The following is a 27,840-nucleotide window of genomic DNA, read 5'->3' as shown; positions in this document are numbered from 1 at the left end:
TTCTACTATTATTTTTTCATGTCTTTTTTTAATCGCATTTGCCTCCGCGATTCTCTGGCATTTCATTATTCACGAAGTAATGAAGAAAATAAATTTGTTGTGAGTCTTTTAATAAAAAAAAGCATGTAACGCTTTTTATCAGTTTTTTTGGCTCTATAACTAAACTGAACATATCAAAGAATATATATCATGTATAATTGACAATATATGACATGATTTGAATTTTTTGTTAATAAAAATTGAGTTCCTATTCACTTCTCTCTTGAGTTTTCTATCGGTATTTTTCTTATATAAAAAATTATATAGAGAAACGAAGAAATAAAAATTATATAAAAAAAAGAAAAGTCTGAGATGTGCTGTCATATATTATATGTTATATTTTATCTATTTACGTTCATGTATTTAGCCTAGCTATGCGTCCAAAAGAGCTGATAAAAAACGTTTCATGTTTTTTTTTAAACGGATTTTTCTATTTTTTAGACACAACTATTTTCTATTTGTATTTTTCCTCTTTTTGAATTTCTATGCCGGTGGAGCCATCAGCTGTTGCTGTATCTTTTGTTGTGGATTCAGATGGGTTTGGACTCTGAAGATTCTCTCCTGATTTTTTCAATATCAACGTACATTATATTTCACCACTAAATGTCATATTCCTTTGGCAAATGCGATTAAAATTTTTCTATTCTCATAGTAAAAATAATGAAAATGAGGGAAAATAAACGATGTGAAATTCTCAAAGCTAAGAGCAACCACCATTGGCTCCCTCGGGCACATAATATATATACATAATATATCATATATAATATGTTTATGAAAAGGTATATAACATATAATATGGTTTCTGATTTAAGAAAATAATGAATTCCTCTTCTTTTCTTGGATTGTCTATCAGTATTTTTTTTTTAACATCAATGGCAATCGGTGCCAATTGCACCATGAACAAAATAAGAAATAAACAAACAAACAAACAAAGAAAAATTATAAAAAAAGAGAAGAAAAAAACTTTGATCCTCTACCGATTTTTTAAATATCCAGGAATATAACATTTCACTAATAAATATTAGATTCCTTTGGCAAATGTTATCAAAATTTATCTATTCTCATAGTAACAATAATAAAAATGATGGAAAAGAAACGATGTAAAATTCTCAAGGCAAAAGGCAACCACCATCGGTTCCCTCGGGCACACAAATACTGTAAATTTGTGTGGGTAAAGAGAAAGAAGGGGACTCCTCTGCCAGTCACCCGGTCAGCCGTTTCCAAGGCGCACTAGTGTAACCGCGGCCCTCCAGATAGATCATACTCGTTTGGTATTTCAGAAGAAAAAAAAAATTTTTTCCAGTAAATCCATTACTCTCCATTTCATCTCTTGAGAGGAACAACTAGTGTAATCGGTAGACGTTCGTGATGTACTGTATATATAATATTTCATGGGAATAGGTTCAGTGTTTTCGGATAAATTTTGTGGATGACAAGAATACCGAAGATATTTTACGTGCTAGAGGAGAACGATTGAGTTTAAAAGTTCGACGTTCTTGTGTTACATGGGGAAAAGTGTGTGTCCAAAAGGAACGCCCCGTCAACACGGATTATATGGACTGTTTAAATGTATAGTTCAAATGTCGTGAAAACTCTGTGGTCAAAAATCAGTAGGATGTGTGGTTATATTACGTGCGCCAAATCTTATCTCTCAGGTCAGTTTCTTTTTCCTATTTGTTATCTCGGTATTATTACAATTTTCTTCTGCGTATGCAGATTATTTTAATGATTGTTAATTGATTGAGTAGAAATCGGTAGAGGATTTGGAGGTTTCGGAATTTTGTGAGTGAGAGGTTCTAGGAAATACCCATCTGAAATTTTACCTTTATTTGTTTGGTACTATTTTGATTTTTGATAATAATAAAATATATACAATATATCTATCATAATTTTTTCGTAAGTATGTAGATTATTATAGTGGTTTTTAATTACTCAAGTAGGAATCGGTATAGAATTTGAAGGTCTCAGGATTTTGTAAACTCGGAGAGATTCTAGCAAATCTCGATCTAAATCGTTACCTCGAAATTTTTAGTATTAACTTGTTTTGTTTTATTATAAAAAATACATGCAATCTACCTATTAGTATAATTTTCCTGTACGTATGCAGATTATTATAATAATTTTCAAATGATTCAGGAGAAATCGGTACAGGAGTTTGAAGGTCTCGGTGTTCTGTAAATCCTGAGAGATTCTAACAAATCCTGATATTCCTCGACATGTTGTCTCCAAATTTTTTGTATTATTTTGTTCTTTTATTGTGAAAATTTTGTTGTAACATACAAAAACAAGATAAATGAGCCATACGCGAGCTCTATGACTCTGTAATTGATCCAGATATAAGAAGCTCAATCTTTTTTCTGCTGTAAAACTACATTTTTGAACGGATATGTTATAATGTTGATAAAAAAATCAAGATGATGTGGCTTGATGGGTTACATTACGTGCGCAAAATCTTATCTCTAAGGTCAGTTTTTTTTGCTAGTTGTTATCTCTCTACTATTATAATTATCTTGTACGTATGCAGATTATTAAATTATTCTTAACTGATTAACTAAAATCGGTATAGGATTTGAAAGTTACCTCAAAATTTGTGGTATTTCTTTCCAATTGTAAAAGACATGAAAAAAATGACTGAGTAATACCCGAATGCTGTTACTCTGTAATTAACAGAGATATAAGAAATTTGCCACACTTCGGAAATCAGCAGAAAAAAATATATCCACAATTGTAAAATACATAATAAATTATTTTGTAGAATGATAGATATTGCGTGAACGACCTGAGACTCTATAATCGCCGCTATTGATGAACTTTGTGAAAGTTTCGTGTAATGGTTTACCCTGAAAGTCTTTGAAAAATAAATAGAAATAAAAAATAGCCCTAAACAAAAGTTCTGTATGATGAAAAAAAATACTTGATGGAAAACGAAACCTCAACACCATCAGTTTAATTCCGCAATTTCCAACCAGCACCAATAACCTTGGTTTTCCTTCAACTATTTTTTTTCATCATACGAAACTTTTATTCACCACTCGTTTACATTTCTATTTATTTTTCAAAAACCTTCAGGGTAAATCACTAACCAAAGCTTTTTCTCGGCGTATTTTTTACAAAAATTAATTTTTGTCCTTCCCAAGGCCTAAACATCATTCGGAATAGTATATTTTAGGACGACCATAGGGTTTTTTTAGTCGCGTGGCATCGCCTGACATGCCCTAGGGATTTTTAGTCGTGTGACATGTCAGGCAACTTTATGCGAGAAAAAATCTCGAGGGCAGTCTTTCTGAAATATACTATTTCGATTGATGTTTAGTCCTCGTACACAGGGAAACCAAAATTTTGGGAAGAGAATTGCGATAACCGGACTAAATTTCTCTTTGAGCAATAATAATAATAATTTCTTCTTTAAAATATAATCCAGAAAGACTGTCACCCCCAACATTTCTCCGAAAATTCTCCAAAATTAATTTTTACCCTGAAATTTTTCGGCACAAAATTTATCCCTAGATACCAAAATGAAGCATCACTGATTGAGACTAATTTTGTTAAATGACAAATATACACACAGTATTTCTCAAAAGGTTCTTCGACAAACAATGTAACCACTGCAATTTACAATTGCTAAATATTTCTTCCTAAATTACCCACGTGACTAAAAATCCCTAGGGCATATCACATGACGCCACGTGATTAACAATCCATAGGACAGTAGTCGTTAATGATCATTTTTCGTCGTTATTTTCCCTTTTTCGAGTTGGAGGAAGAGCCAATGGCGATCCCCGAACGAGTAAAAGTGAAGATCAGTACGGAAAAATATATTTTGGATACACCTGCTAGGGGTTTTTCAACTCCCATGATTGGCAGCCCTCGGCTTTGTCTAGGGTCGCCAACTTCACACTGGTTCCCACTCTGTTGCACTTGTATCCAAATGTGCTGTGATTGCTCTTCACTTAGCTGATAAAGATGATATAAATAGGCGTCTGATTATCCATTGATTCATAGTTATTAATTAATACGTTTTGGGATTTGTTATAGGGGTTTTAGAAATGGCTGCTACCGAAAGCACGATCAGATTTAGTGGTCACACACTGGACAAAGCCACGAAGGCCAAGGTGAGTTGATTGTTGATATAGTAAATAAATAATCTCTCTTAGTGAAATAATTTCCGTATTTTGATGAAATATTGTCATGAAAAATCGGTGGAGTGACAGTATTTTCTATTTTTTTTGAACGGGTGTACATTTACTTTTTTATTGATTGAGAGAGGAACAATGAAAACTGATATTTGAAAAATATTTGGGATCTGAGAGTAAATTTCGAGATATTGACGATCTAAAATGAGAGTTATACAGGTATTAGTTGATATTCAAGTCTTTACTGATGGGTTTCATCGTATTTATGTCAATCTTTTTGCAAATTAGTCGTAAAAAATTCGTCATTTAGTACTCAACACATGATTTTTCAGAAATTGCAGTTTTTACCATACGTTCTGAACCCACAATTTGAAGGGCTTAATACAGAATTCCGCAATGAGAGAAAAATGTAGTAAAACAGGTGGATTATTTTTTTATTTAAACACTCAGTATCTTCCAATCGGTCCAATGCATCAAGTCCTTGACGATACGAAATATCTGGGGACTTTTAATGGATTTAGTGATTCAACTGGATGATTCAATCGTTGATGCTGAGGGCTCCAAACCTCATGATTCGATCGCATGGGGGTCAATCGATCGTATCTATCTATCGTAAAATTTTATCAAATTATCGATCTTACGAAGGAGTAAGTTTGTGGCATAAGTGAATCTAATTATTCAAGCCGTTTTTATTTTTTGAAAAATTGCTCTCGGTTTCTGGCTCGTTTTTCCGCATATCTCGAAAACTATTCCACCGATTAAAACTGATATATGGGTTCAATTTATGATACGTAAAATTATGAGTAGAAAAAACGAAAGAGCAATGAATAAATCAATAAGAGGAACTGAAAAATTAAATTAAAGCGTCACAAAATTTTAAATAATAACGTAGTTAACTGTACAATACCTTCTGTCAAATCGCTCTGCCATCCAATGTTTTTTTTTATATAAAAAAAATTATGGCGTCAGTTGTGTTGGTAAGTGCTAGAGTATTTGAACACAGCTCTTTCATTGTCACACAAAAATCACTCGACACTGATTTAAGATATTCTCAAGAAATAGTTCTGGAAAGGGATTAATTTACGATTAATTTACAAAGAACTGTGTCCCTTTTTGCCATAAAACTATTGCTGTTTTTAGTTCCTCGGGAAAGATTTCCTCACCCTTATAATTTTGGTCTCCGCACAACCGTCTTCTAGCAAAGGTGTGCCTTCCTCGTTCTAGTAAAGTTGATTTTATAAAGTCTTTTGCTGCGTTTAGGAATTATTTACTTATTCACTCACCTCGATATTACAATAGTAAGCAACAATATGAAAATATGTGCCTGGGGGATTTTTTTTTTATAAAAACATTTACTGTCTTTGGACGAGTGAAAATAGTGCTCATTGTATTCGATATTGTTGGCAGGTAACACTCGAGAATTACTACAGTAATTTGATAGCTCAGCACATTGAGCGTAAGCAGAGGCTAGCCAAACTCGAGGAGTCACTGAAGGATGAGGGTCTCTCTGAACAGCAGAAACAGGAGAAGAGGCTTCAACATGCTCAGAAGGAGACGGAGTTTTTGCGTTTGAAGCGCTCCAGGTTGGGGGTTGAAGACTTTGAACCACTTAAAGTCATAGGTCGTGGCGCCTTCGGCGAGGTATAGCTTTCATTCTGTTACTATTTATTACAACATTTTTTGTTTACTCTTTATCATAACTGTTAGGAAAGTGTACTTTTATAAACGATTGGGTACCACGTTCTGTGGGAGAAATTCCTATTGACAATTTTCACATTTTTTGATCAAGGAGGAGGCAAAAAGTCGCATAAAGCCAATTTACAAAGTATGAAATCTGCATTTTGTCTCCATTCAACAAATTGAATTCAATTTTCGAGGTGTATCTGAATAGCGAATAAATTTGAGGATTTTCTATAGTCCTTTAGCCGAACATTTCGTTTGTTTAAAAATTATATAGCAAATTATCGGCAAGTTGACGTGAAAAATATAACATCTTTGTATCTTGTCATTATTTAATGGCTCATGACGTTTCTTAATGGTGCCATAATTTTCAAACATTTTCTATAATCTGTCATGTTTTTTTTAGTTATAAAAATATCCACGAAAATATTCGCACCACTTAGAAAATTGTGAACCACTAAATAACGTCAAAAGGGAAAAACGTTAGATTTTTTCACGTCACGTCCATCGCCGCTTTACCAGAAAACTGAAAAAACCTTATTATTTCACTTTGCACAATATTGAAGGCACATTTGTATAGAAAAAGGTCGTTTATGACGATAAAAAATCCTCAACGATTGGGATCAAATGCTTCTAAAATGTCCAAATCCTCCAGACTTCAGATTTTTAAAGTGAGATCCAATCGATTTTTTTCCACGTCGTGGCCCTTAAAAACCTAAAAAGATCAATAGGACCTTTTCCCACATGGCACACGATATGAGGTAGTTATTTTCTGCATGCGATATGGGAGTTCGGCTGTTCCTCTGCATTTCGCAGGTCCCAGGATTGCATTCACGAAAATTTTCGACGACTCACAATAATAGAAATATTCACTGTATCGTATTCCCATTTTTCATAATCGTTATAAAAATACTCATTTCTTCGTTGATGTTGAATGAATTATTATGTATTGAATGAATTGTAGCTCATTACTTGAATATTTCAGGTGAGATTAGTACAAAAGAAAGACACAGGTCATGTATATGCGATGAAAATATTACGAAAGGCGGATATGCTTGAAAAGGAGCAAGTGGCTCATGTAAGAGCAGAGAGAGATGTACTAGTCGAGGCCGATCATCAGTGGGTTGTGAAAATGTACTACAGCTTCCAAGATCCCATTAATCTATATCTCATCATGGAATTTTTGCCCGGAGGTAAAATAATATAGAAGTAATAGAAGTAGAGCATCATCGGAAAGTTTGATGCTTTTTATTTGGTCCTCATAGTTCTCACATTAGTCTAGTTAATTGGGATTGAGGTGCCAAATTAATTCACCGTCGATGAAAAAAATACCCGTTCGATAGATAAAAATGTCTCGAATCACACATCAAAATGAACAAAAATATTCCGGTGGAGAGGATATAGGAAAAAATTGAAAAAATACGGATTTTCAGATCTCTAAGTAATTCTCTACATAATTAAGGTAGAAACGAATAGCCCAGGTTCATTAGTTTGGCAGTAATAAATTATTTAGTAATTTTAACCTCATATCGCCCAAAGATTTACCTCGATTACCCGTCACTCAGGGACTCTTGTCTCAGTCCCTGAAGAAATAGCTCATAAAAAACAGACCCAGAAAAAGAACTGCCAGAAGAAATTTATCACGAAAAAATCCCATGGCAACAATAGTTCAGAGAATAGAATAGTCCATAAATGAGAGTAACCAATGGACTATTCTTTCCACGATCCATTTTTTTGTGATCAGTTTTTTCTATAGGGTATTTATTCGATATTTCTTATTTCTGGGCTATTCGTTTTCGCTTCCTCGACTTATTTGTTACATCAAAAATAACCACACAATAAAATTCCCACGATAAAAATATCCTGCAAAACACCAGCTCCTCGGTACTGTATGTTCAACACAAATCGATGAAAAAATATTAGAAAAGTCATTACCATTTTTCTCAGTCAATGTGATATGCCCAGTACATTAGATCTTATTGTATTCAGTGAATCCCAAAATTTCTAGTCTTTTGTCTTAGTGCGAGTAGCACAGAAAATTATCCAGTATCAGTTATTCACTAATTTAAAAGTTTTTTTCAATCATATGATGGTGTGTTTATTGTTCGACTGCCAATCAATATTTTTGAAGACAGTCAAATTGAATAACGAGAATTATGAAAGCGGAAGATAAACACTTCACATCACTAATTATCAATTAGATGGTGTCTATCTCCCTCGACACATCACTGCAATTGACGTTATTTCCAATTGTAAATAAACATTTTGAAAAGGCATTTACTTGGGATTTTTGTCGCGGGGGAATTTCGGTCGTGGGATTTTTTGGCAAATGAATTTTCGAGGGAGAAGTCATTGGATAAAAATTGCATCCAAATTTGCCATTTATTATGGTAATTACAAATTATTTATGTCCACTCTAACATAAACATTCCTTAATACGAAAAAAATATACTCTTTCAAAAGGTTACAGATTTTTTAAACTTTTTTTTCTCACCAAATTTATAACTTTTGAGAGCTTCTGAGTGACCAGCTATCGAGCTTAAATTTTTAGATTATATTAGCGGTTTTAGATAAAATAAAAATTATTGATTTCACTTATTTTATTGTAATTTTTCATGTATGATTCGCAAAAATAAAAATTCAAAATTTACTTCTCAATGAAGTATGTATATGTGACTGCATTCGAGATGTTGTGACCTAGTTATGACTCATAGATTTATTGACAATTTTCCAGGGGATATGATGACACTCCTGATGAAGAAAGATACACTTTCAGAGGAGTGTACTCAATTTTATATATCAGAGACGGCATTGGCTATAGACTCGATACACAAGCTGGGTTTTATACACAGGTACATTTATATATTCTTCTATTAAAAAAACAGTGTTACGTGTCTCGTGTGACGTCACCAATCAATTTTGCCCAGCATGGATTTGGACTTTCATTAGAATATAATCAAAAAATTAATCAATATTGAACATATGTGCAAACCTCATTATTCTAATATATACATATATATGGATGCTCACGGAAATATATAAAAAGACGGATGTTCTAGTTTTGTATAATTCACATTCAAGTCATATCCAGTTGCGGATGTACGAGTCCTAGTTATCGAACTGAAGTTAAAATTTTTCAATAATGTTTTCATCAATTTCGTATTTATTTTCGGAATATTTCTTTGTCGTTTCGCCGATAAAGATTGGTCTTTTACTAGAGGTAATAAATCACAAATTTCAGAGGAATTTAACCCATTGAGAACGTATTTTTATACTCCTACAGGGATATTAAACCTGACAATCTGTTACTCGATGCACGAGGCCACATAAAGCTATCTGATTTCGGCTTATGCACTGGCCTAAAAAAGTCACACAGAACGGATTTTTACCGGGATCTCAGTCAAGCTAAACCATCGGACTTTAGTAAGTTTTCGATTCCTTATAATAATTATTTATTGTTTTAAGGGCTGAACATATTCCTTTCTGGATGTTATCTATATCGCTTATCATTTAATTTATCATCCACAAAACCATATAATTTTAAACAATTGTTTATTATTGCCAGGCAGATGTGCCCTTCGGGCGTAAAGTCAAATCCCAATTCAAATCAAATTTGTGATTTTTATGATGTGAAAAAATTGATAAAACAAAGATCATCGTGAGAAAATGTTCAAGAAAATTACGCAACTTCATTTTGTTATTAAAGTATGTCATAAGACAATGAAAACCGGTAATAATTGGATAATTCGGGGGTCAAAGTAAGGGTACTTTGATATATATCATCTAGAAGCGAGATACTCACTAAAATTAGAGTCAGAACTTCAAAATTTCCATATTTAAGAGAAGACGATGAAAAATTTTCAAAGCGGGATACGTTAAAATTCACGTGTTATCGCTTAGAGCATTTGTGTTAATCGATGGAATGAATAATACAGGGTCTCCATTCACTTATTTATCAATACTTCCAAAGAAGCTCTTTGAAAATGTGGGCAATTCTTCCTAATTAATTTAAAAAAAATGAAAAAAACATATATTATAATTTTTTAGAAATGTCAGAGCTACAAAAAATCAACGTCGGAGCATTTAAAATTTCGTCCTTTATAGATAAAGAAAAATTAAATGAAAAACAATCTAGATAACGTATGGAAGAGAGTATACACAAGCGTTAATTGTATTGTATAATTAACTGATCGCTGTATTTTATGGATTTAGTGACCTCTTGTGGTAGTGGAAGTGGCAGTGCAATGGATAGTAAAAGAAGGGCTGAAAGTTGGAAGAGAAATCGAAGAGCTTTGGCGTACAGTACAGTAGGTACACCTGATTACATCGCGCCTGAAGTCTTCCTACAGACTGGTTATGGTCCAGCTTGTGATTGTTGGTCCCTGGGTGTCATCATGTATGAAATGTTAATAGGTAATTTATTTAAATCGATCTAGAATTGGCATACACATTAAAAAAAATAATAATTTGGACACTATACCTCTGTGGTGACTTCATCGTTTTGGGATAAGATCGACTATCGATTGTAAAATCGACATCGAAATCGTTGAGTATCTCGATTAACATTCGAATGGAGTTCGATCCCCATCTCCCCATATTCGAATCGACCTCGATTCGAACTCGATTCATTTCCATTCATATAATATATTTTTCCTATCTTTAACCGTTTTATCAATTCCATTATGTTTTTAAAACTGAGTCGAGAGAAGATCATTTCCCCTCCTGCAATTCAATTCTATCCTCTTTTTTTTTCATTTTTTCCTTAAAATTGGTTGTCTGCGCCATAACTCAAAAAACAATCGAGATAAAATATTTTATTTATGTGTGGTTTGTTTATTAATGTCATAGTTTATGACGAGATGAATTTGGTCGAATCCATTCCGAAGGATTCTATCAATGCAATTGGTAAAACTTAAAATAGAGAAAAAATATAAATGTATATAATAAGAATAGATAAAATTTTTTTTTCTATTTTAATTTCTTGTAATTGTGACTTTCAATGACTTGTAACTTCTCCCTGTCCATTCCGTTAATCCTTCCAAGCACCTGACACTTGACAAGCCACAACTGTTACCCCTTCCCCTTCTTTTCATTTAACGCTTACTTATCATACACGAAAAATGCCCTGTCATCGGTCATGTTTTTAGACCCTCTACAGATAATATCTGCTCTCGGTAATATTTAGAGGCTTTTCAGAGAAAGAAGAAAATTCTTTGTTGTCTGTTGGAATGAATTGTTCGCATTGTTGAAAATTCATCTGCATTCATACGATTTTTCTCATTAAATATTTCATACTGTTCTCAGGTTATCCTCCATTCTGTAGTGAGAATCCTCAAGAGACATACAGGAAGGTGATGAATTGGCGAGAAACTCTGATTTTTCCACCGGAAGTGCCCATAAGTGAGGAGGCCAAAGACACAATTATTAAATTCTGTTGTGAAGCTGATAGAAGACTAGGTAACATTTCCATATTTTCTGTTTTTTTTTAATAATCTTAAATAATATTTTCTATTGAAATAGTGGTTTTAATATTATTTTTTATGTTAATGGTAATGGTATAACCCATTAAATAATAAAAATAATGAATGAAGTTGTAGAAAAAATACATGAAAATAATCGCGTCACTAAGAAATTTCATCAGACCTTAAAAAATTAATCAACGTAAAAACATTATATTTTTTCGGAAAAACCGGATGGATAATTTTCTAGAGAAATAAGGAAAACAAGAATTTTAGTTCAAAAGGCATCGAACATTCTTAAGATTGTTGTCATGTAAAATATTGACGCCTGTAAAATGATTCCATTGCTTTGGAAACAAGTCCTCTCATTTGTTTATAATAAGGAAATGTGTACTAAAATATAAATACTTTCCGAAAGTTAATTTAAATACCACTGACTATGTATGATTTTTTTTTCGAATTCTTCTCCTGCAATTTATTGAAGAAGTAACGCTGTGAAACTCGAGTTGACATCCTGTGAAATTATTATCGCCACTAGCTGACTATTTAACTTATTAAAATTGAATTTATGTTTTCAGGATCTCAAAGAGGTATAGAGGAATTAAAACTTGCGCCTTTCTTCCGTGGAGTTGACTGGGAGCACATACGAGAGAGGCCAGCAGCGATTCCCGTTGCAGTGAGATCCATCGATGATACGTCCAACTTTGATGATTTCCCCGATGTCAAACTTGAAATACGTAAGATTAATAATAAACTCAAAAGAAAAATATTACACTTTATTTCGAGTCATTTTTGTCGCAGAGACTATCCACAGAAATTAACCAATTGATTGACTTCGGATCAATCTGATTGAAATTTATATTTATTTAACTTTTATTTATTTTAGCATCAGCACCATTGCCTCAAGACGGAGAAGTTACATACAAGGACTGGGTATTCATAAACTACACGTTCAAGCGTTTTGAGGGATTAACACAACGAGGCACACCAACGAAAAAATAGCAACACATGTTCAATAGCAATTCATGTTCGACAATGAATCATCAAAGTTACGATATAGATATTCCGGCCCAGGTACATCAGCAAACATTAATGTTTGTACCCACGAGTCTGCCCAAAGTTGGATAACTGATAAGAAAAGGAGATGAAAATATAAAATAGTAAATATGGAATCATTTTTGGTTGCAAAATAATTCGTGAAAACTTTCAAGAATTGATATAAGTCCATGAAATTTTTGAGTCTAAAATCATGAATAATCATATTTGATCGTTTGCTCGATGAAAAAATTCTATTGAAAAACCTAGTGAATTCGTAAAAAAAATTCTATTGAATTTTCTCAGTTAAAATTAATCAACTTTTTTGCTTTCTTTTTCGATAAATAAAGAAACCAAATTTTAATGCAAAAAATCAAGAGAGAAACTTATACATAAAAATCAGGATTGACTTTTGTACATGGAAATAGGGTTAAAAGACTTTATTAAACGAAACGAGAAATCGAAACCGAAAGGGAATCGAAATGAAGAAATGGCATCAGAAAAAGAATGATACGATCAATCAAAACCCAAAAAGCTCTAAATGATTAAATAAAATCGGGGAGACCTAATTATTCGTTACACTATTAATTATTGTTAGTTGAACGTGGGAAAAATGTCCAAAAACATACAAAAAATTCAGCAGGTTTCTAATGAATTTGTTAGGTTTTTCTACTAAATTTTTTCGTGCATCTCTCTTTCTCTCCCCTTCCTCTCTCTCTTCCTTTTTTCAATCACGGTTCGTTACATTGCAAGAGAGTAAAATTATGTCAAAGAAAATGAAAAAAAAAGATTGATTATTATCAAAGATGCGCGCTGTGATAAATCCATGTTTTTTCAGAAGCATTAAGAGTACTGAAAGTTATTTGCAGACGATAAAATAAAGATATTTAAAGGAACGAAGTTTTTGTCTGCAGGGTTTCGGGTAAATGATGAGGTGCCCGAAAAGATTTCTAATAGGCGCTAAATATGTTGAACAGTTTCCATACGTCTTGAGGAAATGAAATAAAATAGTTGAATAATTGAGAGGAAACAGCTTCTACGTAAATCTCATTTTCCAATTTCTAACAGTCACGATAATTCGCTCCTTATGTTCGTAAATTAAATCATTGTTCTTTAAAAAATCATCAGTGGGTGTAATTATCAATTTAGATTATTCGTGACATTATACATAAGCCCGATATGTGAACCTAAGAAATAATAATAGAATAGAAGAAAAAAAATGTAAAAAATATCATGAAATAAGAGCAAAATGAATAAATGGAGTAAAAAAAAGAAATCAACGATCACTTACATGTATTTATGTATATTGAAATACATTATGTGTACATTTATGTGTATCAAAGTATATGTAGCCTTTTAGTAAATTCAAAAATTATCGAAAACTGCACAAAATATTTACAAACCCCATTATACTTCGAGTCGTCATTTTCTCCTAAATTTAAGTATCGTTTCTGTTCTTCCAAAAAATGAATTACAAAATCAGATCAATAGTCGTGAAGATCTCAAGGAATTATTTGTCACTTCGTAAAAAATAATCGGGGGGGCTCCGTTTGTACTTTTTCAACTGTACAAATGATGAACTGTAGAGAGAATTTCAAACGTTGAGAGCACCGGTGTGCAGGGATTCAACTATCGAGACAAAAATGTCGCTGTACATGTGGACCCAGCGCCCATGTACAGCTTACCTTTTTGTCTCGACAGTTGGATCCCTGCACACCGGTGCTCTCAACGTTTGAAAATTCTCTACAGCTCATCATTTGTACAGTTGAAAAAGTACAAACAGAGCCCCCCCAGTTTTTTCTCCCGACAGTTGAATCCAAAGAGGATAGACCAAAGTAGAGGCTCAGTTCTGGGGGTTTGACTGACGCCAGTTTCTCCACGTTACCGACACGATTTCACCCCCGAGGAGACGGGGCGCCACGAGTCCTACTGGGGTATCTGCATATCGGCCAAGCGGGGGGACTCCGTTCGTACTTGTTCAACTGTACAAATAATCAACTGTACACAGAATTTTCAGACGATGAGAGCACCACTGTGCAGGGATTCAACTGTCGAGAGAAAAAGCTAGGCTGTACATGTGGACCCAGCGCCACATGTACAGCCTAGCTTTTTAGAATTTTAGAATTTTCAAACGGTGCTCTCACCGTTTGAAAATTCTGTGTACAGTTGATCATTTGTACAGTTGAACAAGTACGAACGGAGCCCCCCGCTTGGCCGATATGCAGATACCCCAGTAGGACTCGTGGCGCCCCGTCTCCTCGGGGGTGAAATCGTGTCGGTAACGTGGAGAAACTGGCGTCAGTCAAACCCCCAGAACTGAGCCTCTACTTTGGTCTATCCTCTTTGGTTGAATCCCTGCACAGTGGTGCTCTCATCGTTTGAAAATTCTCTGTACAGTTGATCATTTGTACAGTTGAAAAAGTACAAACGGAGCCCCCCCGAAACGGGGTGCCACGAGTACTACTGACGTGAATGACGGAGAGTGAGAGAGAAGGACAAAGGGGAAAAGATATTTCTCTCTCGCTCGTTGGCAATTACAAAACAGTCTTTTCAGGGGGGGCAGGGAGGTTCGCGTTTCTCTCGGCTCCTGGGCCTCCTAGAGCGAAAAGGGCCCGGATTTGGCATCACACTTTATTTGAAGGAGGAAAATGATTTTTCCTGAAAAACTTGACGACTTCGTTTGTATGCAGGGAACCTAGAGGGAAATACTCTATAATTTTGAAGCTCGAGTGGTATTCAGGAGATTATTTTTCCCACCCAAATTTCAGCCAATAGAATTGCACCATTTGTTGATATTTTGTATAGCCTACCTCGAATATCAGCGATTATTTTTCCCATCCAAATCTTGGCCAATAGGATTGCACCATTCGACGTTATTTTGTATAGTCAACACGGTATTTCAGCGGATATTCTTGGAAATTTCACTGGAAATTTTGCATGTTGATATATATAAAAAAAAACAAATGTTGAAGTAACCCTCAATTGTATCTGACAGATTAATGGCAATTCGTTGAAAATTATGTCTCATGGTGCAATTCTATCGGCCAAGATTTGGATGCAAAAAATAATCCCCCGAATACCACTCGAACTTCGAAATTATCTGATATTTCCCTCAAGGTTCCCTACAAACAAATAAGCTCGTCAAGTTTTCCAGAAAAATCACTCGCGCTTCGCGCTCGTGATTTTTAAACTGGAAAACTTGACACGTTCATTTGTTTGCAACGAACCTATCGGGAAATATCCGATAATTTCGGAGCTCTTGTGGTATTATATGCGATAATTTTTTGATAATTTTGATAAACAAACGACACCTAACCAAATAAACCTCTTTTCATGTCATGGCACAATTCTCTTGGCCGAAATTTGGATAGGAAAAATAATCCCCTGAATACCACTCGAGCTTCAAAATTATAGAATATTTCCCTCTAGGTTCCCTGCATACAAATGAAGTCGTCAAGTTTTTCAGGAAAAATCACTCGTGCTTCGCACTCGTGATTTTTTAGCCCGAAAAACTTGACTCCTTCATTTGTTTGCAACGAATCTATCGGGAAATATTCGATAATTTTGAACCACTTGTGGTATTATATGTGATAATTTTTTGATAATTCTGCGGGTAGGCTATATATAAAAACAACAAACGTTAACTTAACCAAATAAACCTCTTTGTTCAGTGAAAATTATGAACCTCACATTTATCGAATTGTGATTTCACACAAACCATTAAAAAATTACGTGACAGTTTTGTAAATTTTTGTTACGGCTCCGTGTTTCTCCGAGATCGCAAAAACAAACACGTGGTTATCATTGAATATTTCTCGTCGTGCGTTATCTGAACTACAATAATTATGAGCAACTAATGTGACCATTCCTTTTTCATCTATCGCCAATTTATCTAATCGCACTTACATACACAAATGGCACATGTGAGCGCTGTGGAAAAGGACTTGTGGGGAAAGAGAGTTTCCCTATAATATTACCGAAAATCATTTCCAAAATTTTAATGCAAGACAAGATGTCAACCCGTGCACTACTGTTCGTGATCCTAATGGTCATCTTTCAGGTGAGTGCTACATTTACCAATCTGTCACGTCCCGATAAAGGAAAGTCACAGTAATCACTCCGAAAATCGAATCTCAAGTTTGCATCATTGTCCTTGCGGACATGGAACACAAGACATCGACCACATCTCTTGACAGAATTACAGTGACTCGAAATACCCACTGACAACTTAACTTCTTCCGTGTTAAAATCAACAAACTCAAAACTACTCGAAAACATACACAAATTCATTATAAAGACAGGACAAAATACATAGTAACTCACCTTCATTGCAATTCGTTACCTAGAGTAAGTCAAATGACAGTATAAATAAATCATGTAGATTTGAGCACTTAAAACAATAAAAGAAAAGTTTTCATCATAACTTCACGTCTCAAGATTTCTACAATCTTTATTTTTACCATTTTAACGAATGTTCCCGAATTTTCATTAACGATTTCTCAATAAGAAATGGTGCACTCGCATTGATTAATGACGGGATCGATCAGTCTTCCTGTATCTCAATGTTGATTAGATTTTGGAACAGATCGGTTCAGTGGTTTTTCCGTTTTTTTCGAAAAATATCCAAATTTTTTGTGCTCATCAAGTTTTTTGTTGGGATCTATGTTTTCGCATTCGCTGATTATGATTATGAATGTGCTTCTATAAACACTGCTCCCATTTTTTTTTGGTAAAATTTTAGTCTCTGGCATCACTGTAAAATCTCATCTGTCGCGAGCCCACCTAAAAATGCTCACCCAAAAAAGTGCCCAACGCGCCATAAGAGGTTTTCACTTCAAAAAAAAATTTACCGTTGATGCACAGATAAAATCATAAAAATCCAAATCAAGTGCTCAGATGTTTTGCTTTAATAAAAAAAATTAATTTTCTCAAAAAAAAATCTGAAATCATAATTCGATTTTCGAGTGATTGAAAAAACTCTCAATTATCGATTTAATTTCCAGATCGAGGCGAGTAATGCGATCTCAAATATAGCTGACCTCAACACCGCCATCGTCCAAAGTCTAGATCATCTCAAGAGAACTGTCAAATCGATCAAGGTCCGTTTGTACTGGTCACAACCCGCCGACATCGCACAATTGGGAAGGAGGCTCGAAGTTGTCAAAAACTATTACGACGTAAGTTTTTTTAGAAAATCTTTACCGCACTTATTGTATAATGGTACATTACGATACGACCAGACAAAGGCAAATGCTATGATCCCACGAGTCTAAAATCACTTTTCCGCGAGTATCGAACACCATTTCGCGACACAATGTGTGGTAAGTGGAATTTTGCGCACGCAGAGCGTGCGTAAAATCTCACTTTCCACACGGTGTGTGGAAAATTACTTTTTTAGGTCTCATTCCCTGCACCTCGTGTGTCTAGATTGGGAACAACACCTAATTGTCGAATTTGCATTTGTTAAGACGCAAATTAGCCTAGGAAGGTGTTCAGCAAAGCGGACCGAGCGATGCTTTACATCCGCCAATAGAATGCTCGAAAGATGGGAGAAGACGTACACCATCAAGGTAAATGAGTGCTACGACAGAGGTGCCAGGCGCTATAAGAACTTTACCGACCACTTTATGAGCCACCATCTGAAGGTAAATAAATGATATTGTTGTTGATTCTAGATAATAATAATGAAGCATAGAGGGTAACAATAAAAAACAGTATTAGTGGAAATGAGCATAATTCAGAGCCAATCAACAGTGAGAAATGAGTGTAGCAGATTTTAGACTTCAACTGTCGAGAGTTTTGATTCGACTCGATAAATGTTTAGGTCTTAAATGTCAACGCTCTTAAATCGCGGTCGCCTTTGACGTTCTTTATTCCCGCAAATTATTTTATGAGAAAGTAAATGTATCGGTTGGCAGCACAATTGAAAATCTATTATAAAAAAATAAAATTACATATAAAAATATGTGACTGCTCTCATTAATAGTAACTCTCAGTTAACTACCTCATATGGCGTGACTTACGACTCGTAGTTGAAGGACAAACACCCAATGGGCCCTTCTTTACCGACAACACGCGTCAGATCAACTCAACATGCATGAATATCGATCATTTGCATAAATCGATTAGAATCGATCCTCAAAATTCAATAATTTGAGTCGTTGTTCGGACGCGTCGCGCGTCCGGCACTCTGAAATTTCGAACGCATATGACGTTCATAAATATCGATTATTTTCATGAAGCGATTAAAAAACAATCGATTCTGGAATCTCGAAATTCGATAATTGGAGAATACCGCATCTACTCCTCTAGTAACATGGACGACGTGTAAAGACATCGATTATTTCATAAATCGATAATAAACAATCGATTCTCGAATCTCGAAATTCGATAATTTCTGAAAACCGCGGTTGCGACTGAAGCGATGTGGGAGAATAGCCCTCTTCCGTGAAAATAAAATAAAACTTTAAGTAAATTAAATGCTCTTCCCGAGTAAGTTAATTGGTAAAATAATTTATCTTTCGTGGTACATCTACCTCAAGAAGATCGAATAAGATATTTGAGGAGTGATAGTCATTAGATATTTAACTGATATACCAAAAGATGTATAATTTTATTTTCCGGTGTTTACAGAAACAAAAGGACCTCAAGATGCAAATTAAGATAATGGACGCAGATTGTTCCGCGACGAATAAAAGGGTACATGAATGTATTGAGTTCTGGAATTTTGATACCCAGCTTGCAAAATGGAAAGCCGAAATATCCACGCAGCAGCAGAATAATATTGACGGGGCGAATCAGCAGTTGAAATTAATTAACTCATGCGTCAGATCATCATTCGAAGAAATGAACGCAGCCATTGAGTATTATCAATCGCAGGTAATGACCTGCGCGAAGTGCTCCCGCAGAAATACACTGTAAAATTAGGAAAACTCCTTATAAATTATACACATTCCACTGAAGTATCTGAAATTATTATTAAAAAATTGAAGACACGAGGATTTTACACTTTAAATTTTTGTTAACTTTTTTTATTGTTTTACGGGGACGGTTAAATCTCCTCAATCGCCTAACGGACTCTGAGGGTTAAAGGTTCTCAGAGTACATTGGGGGACTCGGGGCATTTAACCCTCCCCGAAGTAATCCTCGCGATCCTTACCCCACCCCCGAATGGGTCTTCTGACGATCGACCCTTCCCAAATATTGAAAATATTGTTCATAACTGATGAGAAAAATTCAAAGTTAATAATAACTAAAAAGAAAATATGTGTTGGGAATCGAACAGGGATCGAATGCGGGGTAAGTTCCGCCTGTAGGTGCATTGCTATGATGAGATGCTTTTTATTCATCATTGTTCTAGCTGAAATGCTTGCTCCGTTCGGTCGTCATTGACAAATAGTAATGACACCAAAAAATAATATATAGCTGAAAAACATAAAACAATGCATCTATGTATGACGAAGAGAGTGGCAATAATCAACCTACGTGCAATCGACTTTAGAAAATTCCCAGACCCCTAGAAAAATCGGAAATCATCGCACGAATGCAATGGCGCCAACCAAAATGCCCTAGCTATGATATTTCCAAAGATATGCAGAAAAAACGGTGTGATCCCAAATCCTGGCCCTTTTTGCTCTAGGAGGCCCAGGAGCCGAGAGAAACGCGAACCTCCCTGCCCCCCCCCCCCCCTGAAACGACTGTTTTGAAATTGCCAATGAGCGAGAGAGAAATATCTTTCTCCTTCTCTCGCTCTCACTCACTCTCCATCATCACGTCAGTAGTACTCGTGGCGCCCCGTTTCCCGTGGGGTGGGGGGGCTCCGTTTGTACTTTCTCAACTGTACAGAAAATTTTCAAACGGTGAGAGCACCACTGTGCAGAGATTCAACTGTCGAGACAAAAATGTGGCTGTACATGTGGCGCTGGGTCCACATGTACAGCCGGACTCCTCTTCTCGCGCTTCCTGATCCTAATGTTTCTCTCTGGTATTTCTTCCGCACAAACTTTTTAATTTAGTCAAATTAGGGAGCCATTTTCTTTTGCGTCTTGTAGGTACTTCAGACTCTATTGAATCATAGCTTAATTCGTAGATGATAGGATAGCAACCACAGTTTAGTTATTAAATAGAATTTGGTAGAAGTGTTCAATGTTTTAAATATAAAAATATATATGCTCCAGTTATGGTTAGATAGGCTGCTCTCTAGATAATAACTTCTGCGTGCGCCCAACGCGTCTTCCCGAGCGTTGTTTTCTGGTAGGGTTCGGATGAATCGGTGTGAGGGCTGGTGGAGATTCCTTCCTGACAGCCCTACCATTGAACGGAGCAGCCACATTCCGAGTCATGCCAGCGCCAGCTCGCGATCTAAAATTAATCCACTTGTATTTAGAATTTTATTCATACTAATAAAGATCAAAGCCAACCACGCCAACTTGCAGGTGTCGCAGGCCCAACGGTGACGTTGACTTACTTTTGATATGAATAAAATTCTAAATTTTGAATCATTTAAAATGTGAATTTTTAATTTCTATCGTTCAATAAAACAATAAAAAAAAAAGAAAAATGGAGTATTGATTTCATTTTTATTGGAGAGCAGTGGCAATTTATTTTCGGTAAGTGGTAATTTTTATTCGAGAGCAGTGGGACGCCCAAAAACTGGTTGAGTGGCACTCCACGAGGACCAAGAATCTGTCCCTTTTCGACCCTTCAAGAAGATCCGCCACTTTACTTCTTCTTTCTTCAGGAAGCATTCCGCTCCATCATCCCGAGGACTTCGAGGATCCTTCTGAGATACCTTCTTAGAATTTACGTTATCATCTGCCATATCGTAATATTCGCACGCAACAGCAGGACAAATAATACAACAAAACCACGAGAATATAGTATTCGGATACTCAGAGTGATCCTCCACGGCAAGCAACGGTTAAATTGAATCTCGTTTACAGTGACGCTGGCGTCTGTGAAGAACGACTGGTAAAGTATGATATAGAGGGGATATTGTGAAGCCACAAACAATGGACAAGTTCCGACAAGCGCCACAAGGAAGCGCAGGGCTCATTTTGACGACCTTGTGCGCGGGGGGGCTCCGTTCGTACTTGTTCAACTGTACAAATGGTCAACTGTACCCAGAATTTTCAGACGGTGAGAGCACCACTCTGCAGGAATTCAACTGTCGAGACAAAAAACTAGGCATAGTCACAGCTGTGCATGCGGCACAAGGTCGGTTAAACAGCGTCGACAAGGTAGAGATTGATAGTTTTTTTGTCTCGACAGTTGAATACCTGCACAGTGGTGCTCTCACCGTCTGAAAATTCTGTGTACAGTTGACCATTTGTACAGTTGAACAAGTACGAACGGAACCCCCCCACTAATTTTCCATTTTCCAAAAAACTATATACATACCTATCGCCATCTCTGTCATTTTCCGCGAATTAAAAAAATGCCAAATTTCATTCGCACCATAACAGATGTCGTTAGAATGCCTTGAAACGCTGCTCAGGGAGGTGTCATAGTTTTGACTCAATATATTGAAAATTTTCCACTAACTGACTATTAGACAAATAAATTATTGAATTCCAAACGATTTTCGATGGAGATGCTGTAAAACTATTCAAAAGTATAATTTTTGCTAATCTGTCGTGGAAATTGATGTTGCATTTTTAATTATGTATTTAAAAATAGATGAGAAAATAATGAATTATTTTAAGCTCAATACAAGGGGCTACAAACCCGGTCCCAATGATTGAATTAATTCATTTAACAAAAACCCATCACCTGTCGGCGATCTACATATAAATGTTGAATTCTTGAAATCACTTTTCATAATTAGAAAACAACAGCATAATAAAGATTATATGTTTAATATCAGTAATAATTGTAATCATTTAATAAAATAAACTTGGTAGATTGGCAAAAATAAAAGTTGGTGTGTTTAAAGTATTAATTTTAAGTAATTTATTATTAAAATTGATAATAGTTATGAATAAGCTATAAATATTGATATTTTATTAATATTTTTCATTTATGGTGACATCTACTTATTAACATTTATTAATTATTATGAATTGAAGAAGTTGAAAACCGTGTGCAATCTCTGCTGAGGATCGTCGAAAAACCTTGGCCGTCATGGGGGTTCATCCACTGGTGAAGAGGAGGAGCCTCTCTTGCGCGTGGAAGTCGGGACATTTTCCATGCGAAAAAAACTCATTCTGCAAGCCGGACGCGAACCTGGGATCCTCACATTCCCGACTATCCGACCGGCCTGTTTTATTTATTTATTGATTTATCGATGACCTAGCACGCGCAATCCATTACAGCTAGAAATTACATTGATTACATAGATAAAACAAATAATGATATATGAATAATTAATTTATCGATAATATTTATAAATGGAAAAACAGCAGAAAAAAATATCGAAAAATTTACCAATCAAATATTTACGTTACTCACTAATATGAACTCTTAATTAGTAATTAGAAATGGGAATGTGATTCCGAATTTTCATGTTTTGGGAACTGGCGTAAAAAAATTGATAAATACATCGAGAAAAAATAGGATTCAGCGAAATTACGGAACACTCTCCATAATTAAAATCGAGAATCGATTTCTGGGAATTTTCATCGGAATCGAAGAGGAGAAATGCAAAACGTTTAATAAATTTTCAGGTACCTCACCGAATAAATTATAAAATTGTCCTTAATTTTGATTGAAAATGGAAAAGCTTACAGATAATTTCCAATTTCTTGTCCGGTCAAAACAAAATTTAGTTCAATGTGCAAGAATTTCCATAAAGCTCGTTAATGATTTCTCCTTTTGGTTCCGTAAGTTTTCGGAATCGTGGGGAAAAAATTATGGAATGACGTGTCCTTGGACCGGTGAGTCATCAGACGAGAGCCGAACGGTTAAATTTTACGGATGAACTCTAGAATTTTCGTGACAATTCCCACAATTTTCTTTCTGACTCACCCGTTTATTGACCTTTGTCTGTGAATTACGTTTCAAAATAAAGTTTAAACGATTTTTTGATATTTTCCATTCAATTTAAACCGCACGGAGAAAAGTATTTAATAAAAATTGCCGATCTTTTCCGTCATCTCCAAGCGAAATGTGCATAAGGAAAATTTTGACTGGCGGACGGACTTTTGTGGAGTGTTTCATAATTTTTATGTAAATTTTTCTGCAAATAATTAGGATACATATGAATATATATATAGACATCTTAGCACATATATATATACATATTTTATATTATATTAGCGCATATATAGTTTTATGTTAAGTATATATATCCTAGTTAGGGTAGCTAGCATATAGTAACGATTAGTGGATAGTTAGGTATGGTATAACAATGCTTACTATATGCTGTGAATAACTATGCTATATAGTTATTATATAAATATGTTCACACCTGGTAAGAATGAGTGTAATTTAACAAACATTACTATAGTACAGTAACTACTACATAGCAATTACTATAGTATAGTAGTATGATAATCGTTACTACAGGGCATAGTAATCATGACACTGAGAGAAAAATATAATTTTGCCAATTTGTTCCGAACAAACAAATGCCGGAAATTTTCATTGAAAAATCAGCTTTAAATTCTTGTATTAGATTATGGATTGTCTCATTAATATAAAGACGATTTAACTATCAACTTTAATTATTTATTATCGCACGCAGAAGGTATATCTTTCTGGTATGATGTCTCCAGACAGATCAACTGACTCTTAGTGACCAAAGATTTGACACTCTAGACCCATTTGACAAAAGGCCCTTGTTCATTCATTCCTTTCTGTTTCTTCTCTGGTTCTATTTATTAAAAATATTCTAAACATTTCGGTACTGTTTGGAGAAAAACTATAAAAACTATAACATACTGAGATGGACTGAAAACAGCTATAGACAAATGATTCATTCTTGTCCACATATATCAAGCACTCTCAATATCTTGGAAGAAGAATATTTAGCTGGGAAAATTATATTTTTTTCTCAGTGTATACCACAATAACTATGTAGCATAGTTCTTACAGCATATAGTAAGCATTACTATAGCATACCTAACTATACATTAACCATTACTATATGCTAGCTATCCTAACTATATGCTAACTACAGCACATAGTTAACTATGCTATAGTAATGTCCACTATGTACTATAATAACGATCACTATACGATATAGTCAGACTGTCGATGGTACTGAACTCGATGAACCCAGCACAAAATACAATTTCGCATGATAACGTTAACTATGCTGTATAGTAAGGGACCCCATAGTTGACTGGCTCCATTCACCCCAGGTACATGGGAGGATCTACTATGCAACATAGTAATTAAGCTTATATTACATAGTAAACAATAAACAATACTTTAAAACATGAGAAAACTAATAGAATCACTAGTTTCCATAAATATAGTAACTATTCACAGTGGTTTAATAGTTGTCACTATGTCGAGTGTAGTATAAATTCCAATGTGCGAACAGTAGCATTTACAATATTCACAATGGTAAACCGTCTCATAATAATTCACCACAATTACTATAGTAAATAGTAGTGTTTATCATAGTTGCATAGTATTAGTTACTATTGACCAATGTTATTTTTTGGTCATTTACATGATAAAAATGACCATGAAAGTCAAGTGGAAAAATTGGTGAGGATATTATTATGGGAAAATTTTACTATTCTTCGTAGTAAGGGAGTTTATAGTTTGGGTAATTTGTTCGTCTAAAAACAAATATACACAAACCACAAGTCAATTACGCAAATCTATGTCATCTCCACCCTTTTTTACAACCACCATAAAATTTCAAAAAGACGGTAATTGTGAAAAGACACCCGTAAAATTATCGTTTGACCGAGCATTTCCCCAGAAGGTGTTTCTCACAGGTTGACTAGAAGACACCGAGGTACCTGTTACCCTTGTCCTTATCCTTGTCTCATGGGGTGTTTTCCCACGTTTTTCCAGCAAAATATCTCGGTGAAAATTATTCACTGCCATTTTACGTCCCAGTAAAATTCTTCGTGTAGGAGAATGAGAATACAATCGTGGGAACCAAGTACACCGACTGGACACACGAGAATTGCCAAAAATTTTAACCAACATCTGGAAGTGATTTTCTAGGAGTGGGCTGTAAAAGATGGGTAAGGTTTATCCCCTACCTGTGCACACTGTGAGGTGCCTCATCCGGTCATATACGCATTGCACTGGCTGGTGTGGAATACCCTATGAGAACCTCTCCCTCTCCCTCTCCCTCTCTCTATCATCCCTCGGATACTAATAAATTGCCTGTTCAGATATAAACAAAAAACAAACATTTGGCTTTGACAAGTTGAAGATTGAACTACTGCGAATTTTCGCTGAAATTCGAGGTAGGCTATACAAAATATCAACAAATGGTGCAATTCTATTGGCTGAAATTTGGGTGGGAAAAATAATCAAAGTCAATTATACATTCAGACAAAAATATAATTTTACCAATTAAATATTCTTCTAACAAGAATTTAATTGAGCGGATTTTTCAATGGAATGTGAGTAGCAAAATTACATTTTTCTCTCAGTCTATTGAGAGAATAATTTAGTCAAAAGAAATCATTGTGTTTTGAGTCAACTGTTCGATGTTGTCGAGACAGTGTCAATGGAATTATTCATTCATTTAATGAAATATGTCGGCTATGGTAGAGAACCGCGGAATGAAAGTAAATCCTTCCATCGTTGATTCTGAGGGGTCTAAACGTGAAGTTCATGGTTCGATCAAATGAGGGCTCGAATTTATCGTATATTTCAGGGTGAATTTATGGGAATTTTTAGTGAGGGGATACAGGGAAAGAAGTTTCAGGTAAAAATAAGACCTCTAGGGGATGAAATGAGGGACCAACGTTACTTTTTATCACAAAAATTTGCCTCTCAAATCTAATTTTTCCAATAAAGTCGACCAAAAAAGTGGCTGATTGTCATTTTGTCCCACGTTTTGTCCTCTAGAAGTCTAATTTTTATACAAAATTTCATTCCGTGTAGGGGAATAGACACATCGGGGCCCGTTTTTTTCGGTGATTTATGGCAATTCAGGGGGTGAATATAAGACCTTATATTGGGCCACTTTTTTACTATGGAAATGCGCGCGGTTCTAATCCTGATGAGTGATGAGGGCTTGAAATGATGCAAGAAAAGAAAAATTCTCTAAAAATTACGTGTCTGTTGCGTAATCTGCCAGTTAAAACAATATTCGATAAAAAATATGGAACAGTTCCGCACTTGTTCAGAGAACTTTCAGGAAAAAGTCCAGAACGTTCAGTCACAAAATGCGTAACTGTTCCGTAAATTTTACCGAATACTGTTTGGACTGACAGATTATGGAAGAGACACATAATTTTTAAAGAATTTTTCCCTCCACGCAGTGACACTAATGATTGACATAAATTATATATCAACAGAGCAATAATGAATGAATTGCTGAATTTCTTGAATTGAACAGTATTTCAACGATCCGCGATTGGGATTGAAAATTTGAAATCCCGCAAAAAAATACTGATGTCAATTTTCTAAGTTGGGTGGGTTTTACCACCTTTTGGATGTCTAATACAATTTACAGAATAATAAAAGGAAATTAAAAAGAGAATGAGATGCAGTTGAAAAGAAAATGAAACCTGAAAAGTCTCCAACTGTCAAGAAGATCAAACAAGAGTTTACATGTGAATGTTAAACTCTGTAATCACCAACTCGCAAAAACTAAATTCTCCAAAACTGTTATTTTAATGAATTATTTATCATTCAGCAAAAACGAATATTGATAACTATTAATAAATATTCACATTCAACTGAAAAGAAGTTTTACTTTGTCTTTTTCACCCGCCTCCCATATTCCCACTCCCACTTCCGCCGATCAGAAACTATCGAAAACCTGTAAAAATCTCTTAATCAAATCAAACATAATGACAATTTTCTGTTTAAATGCCGATTATTCTCCTGAAAAAAAAATCCAATAAAATAAATTCTCCCACTAACGGGAAAAAAAATTCGCGTCAACGACTGTAATAAATTTTTTTTCACCTTCCTCTTGAAAAAAATTCCAGTGAGAAACCCTTCAACGCCCCGAAACAGCGCTACAATTTCCCCTGAAAAATATGTGAAATATAATTCAGGGAAATGCGCATGTCCAAGCCGGGTAAAAGCATCGCGGATGAGCAACCGCGAAATGGGGGCGTGGCCTAGTGCCATCCCCCTCGATCCTATCCCATTCGTTTTTTGTAAGTTCAGTCAACCAATCACAAACCGAGGCGTTAACACTCACCGGTGCTTGAAATACAGATATATATTTGTCTCACTTTAAATCCCCCCACACAATCTTCAACACTTCACCCAATGCTTATAAACTCCGCAACCCGGAATCGACCAAAAACGGGGGGTTGCTAACACCACCCGTCCGACAATGCCTCTCCCTATCCTCCAAAACTGGGAGTATACTCTTACTTCCCTCAGCTCGGTGTAAC

The 27,840-nt window shown here is 35.1% G+C and overlaps 2 protein-coding genes and 1 long non-coding RNA gene across 8 annotated transcripts in view; all 3 read left to right on the top strand.

Annotated features, from left to right (window-relative positions):
- LOC135164365 (serine/threonine-protein kinase tricornered) overlaps positions 1 to 13,691 on the top strand; it is a 31,204-nt gene extending 17,513 nt beyond the window's left edge. For 4 of the 6 annotated variants that reach the window (XM_064124632.1, XM_064124631.1, XM_064124630.1 and 1 more), the window contains exons 3-11: positions 4,075 to 4,151; positions 5,580 to 5,813; positions 6,838 to 7,045; positions 8,587 to 8,704; positions 9,136 to 9,275; positions 10,065 to 10,265; positions 11,157 to 11,309; positions 11,890 to 12,048; positions 12,198 to 13,691. In XM_064124632.1, coding sequence (XP_063980702.1) covers positions 4,075 to 4,151; positions 5,580 to 5,813; positions 6,838 to 7,045; positions 8,587 to 8,704; positions 9,136 to 9,275; positions 10,065 to 10,265; positions 11,157 to 11,309; positions 11,890 to 12,048; positions 12,198 to 12,313 — 1,406 coding nt within the window. In that variant the 3' untranslated portion in view covers positions 12,314 to 13,691. Of the gene's footprint in view, positions 1 to 1,549; positions 1,695 to 4,074; positions 4,152 to 5,579; positions 5,814 to 6,837; positions 7,046 to 8,586; positions 8,705 to 9,135; positions 9,276 to 10,064; positions 10,266 to 11,156; positions 11,310 to 11,889; positions 12,049 to 12,197 lie in introns of those variants that run through there. The other 2 variants (XM_064124633.1, XM_064124634.1) reach the window with 2 other exon arrangements.
- A 2,209-nt stretch (positions 13,692 to 15,900) lies between these two features.
- LOC135164309 (uncharacterized) lies at positions 15,901 to 19,361 on the top strand. The gene is made up of 4 exons (XM_064124538.1): positions 15,901 to 16,406; positions 17,350 to 17,523; positions 17,815 to 17,991; positions 18,980 to 19,361. Exons 1-4 carry the CDS (start codon positions 16,347 to 16,349, stop codon positions 19,265 to 19,267), a joined length of 699 nt encoding a protein of 232 aa, XP_063980608.1. The 5' UTR covers positions 15,901 to 16,346; the 3' UTR covers positions 19,268 to 19,361.
- A 6,341-nt stretch (positions 19,362 to 25,702) lies between these two features.
- LOC135164613 (uncharacterized) overlaps positions 25,703 to 27,840 on the top strand; it is a 142,659-nt gene continuing 140,521 nt past the window's right edge. Inside the window, exon 1 of the long non-coding RNA XR_010299341.1 lies at positions 25,703 to 25,793. This is a non-coding gene — a long non-coding RNA (uncharacterized LOC135164613). The remainder of the gene's footprint in view (positions 25,794 to 27,840) is intronic.

The sequence above is a fragment of the Diachasmimorpha longicaudata genome, chromosome 7, assembly GCF_034640455.1.
Source record: "Diachasmimorpha longicaudata isolate KC_UGA_2023 chromosome 7, iyDiaLong2, whole genome shotgun sequence".
In the NCBI taxonomy this organism is placed as follows: domain Eukaryota; kingdom Metazoa; phylum Arthropoda; class Insecta; order Hymenoptera; family Braconidae; genus Diachasmimorpha; species Diachasmimorpha longicaudata.
Note: the sequence above shows the minus strand (reverse complement) of the source record. Positions and strands in the feature narration are given on the sequence as shown.

Coding starts and splice junctions, on each gene's coding strand:
- LOC135164309 (XM_064124538.1), top strand. CDS start 16,347: ATGCAAGACAAGATGTCAACCCGTGCACTACTGTTCGTGATCCTAATG. Junction 16,407..17,349: donor TCCTAATGGTCATCTTTCAG/GTGAGTGCTACA, acceptor TTTAATTTCCAG/ATCGAGGCGAGTAATGCGAT. Junction 17,524..17,814: donor TTGTCAAAAACTATTACGAC/GTAAGTTTTTTT, acceptor GCATTTGTTAAG/ACGCAAATTAGCCTAGGAAG.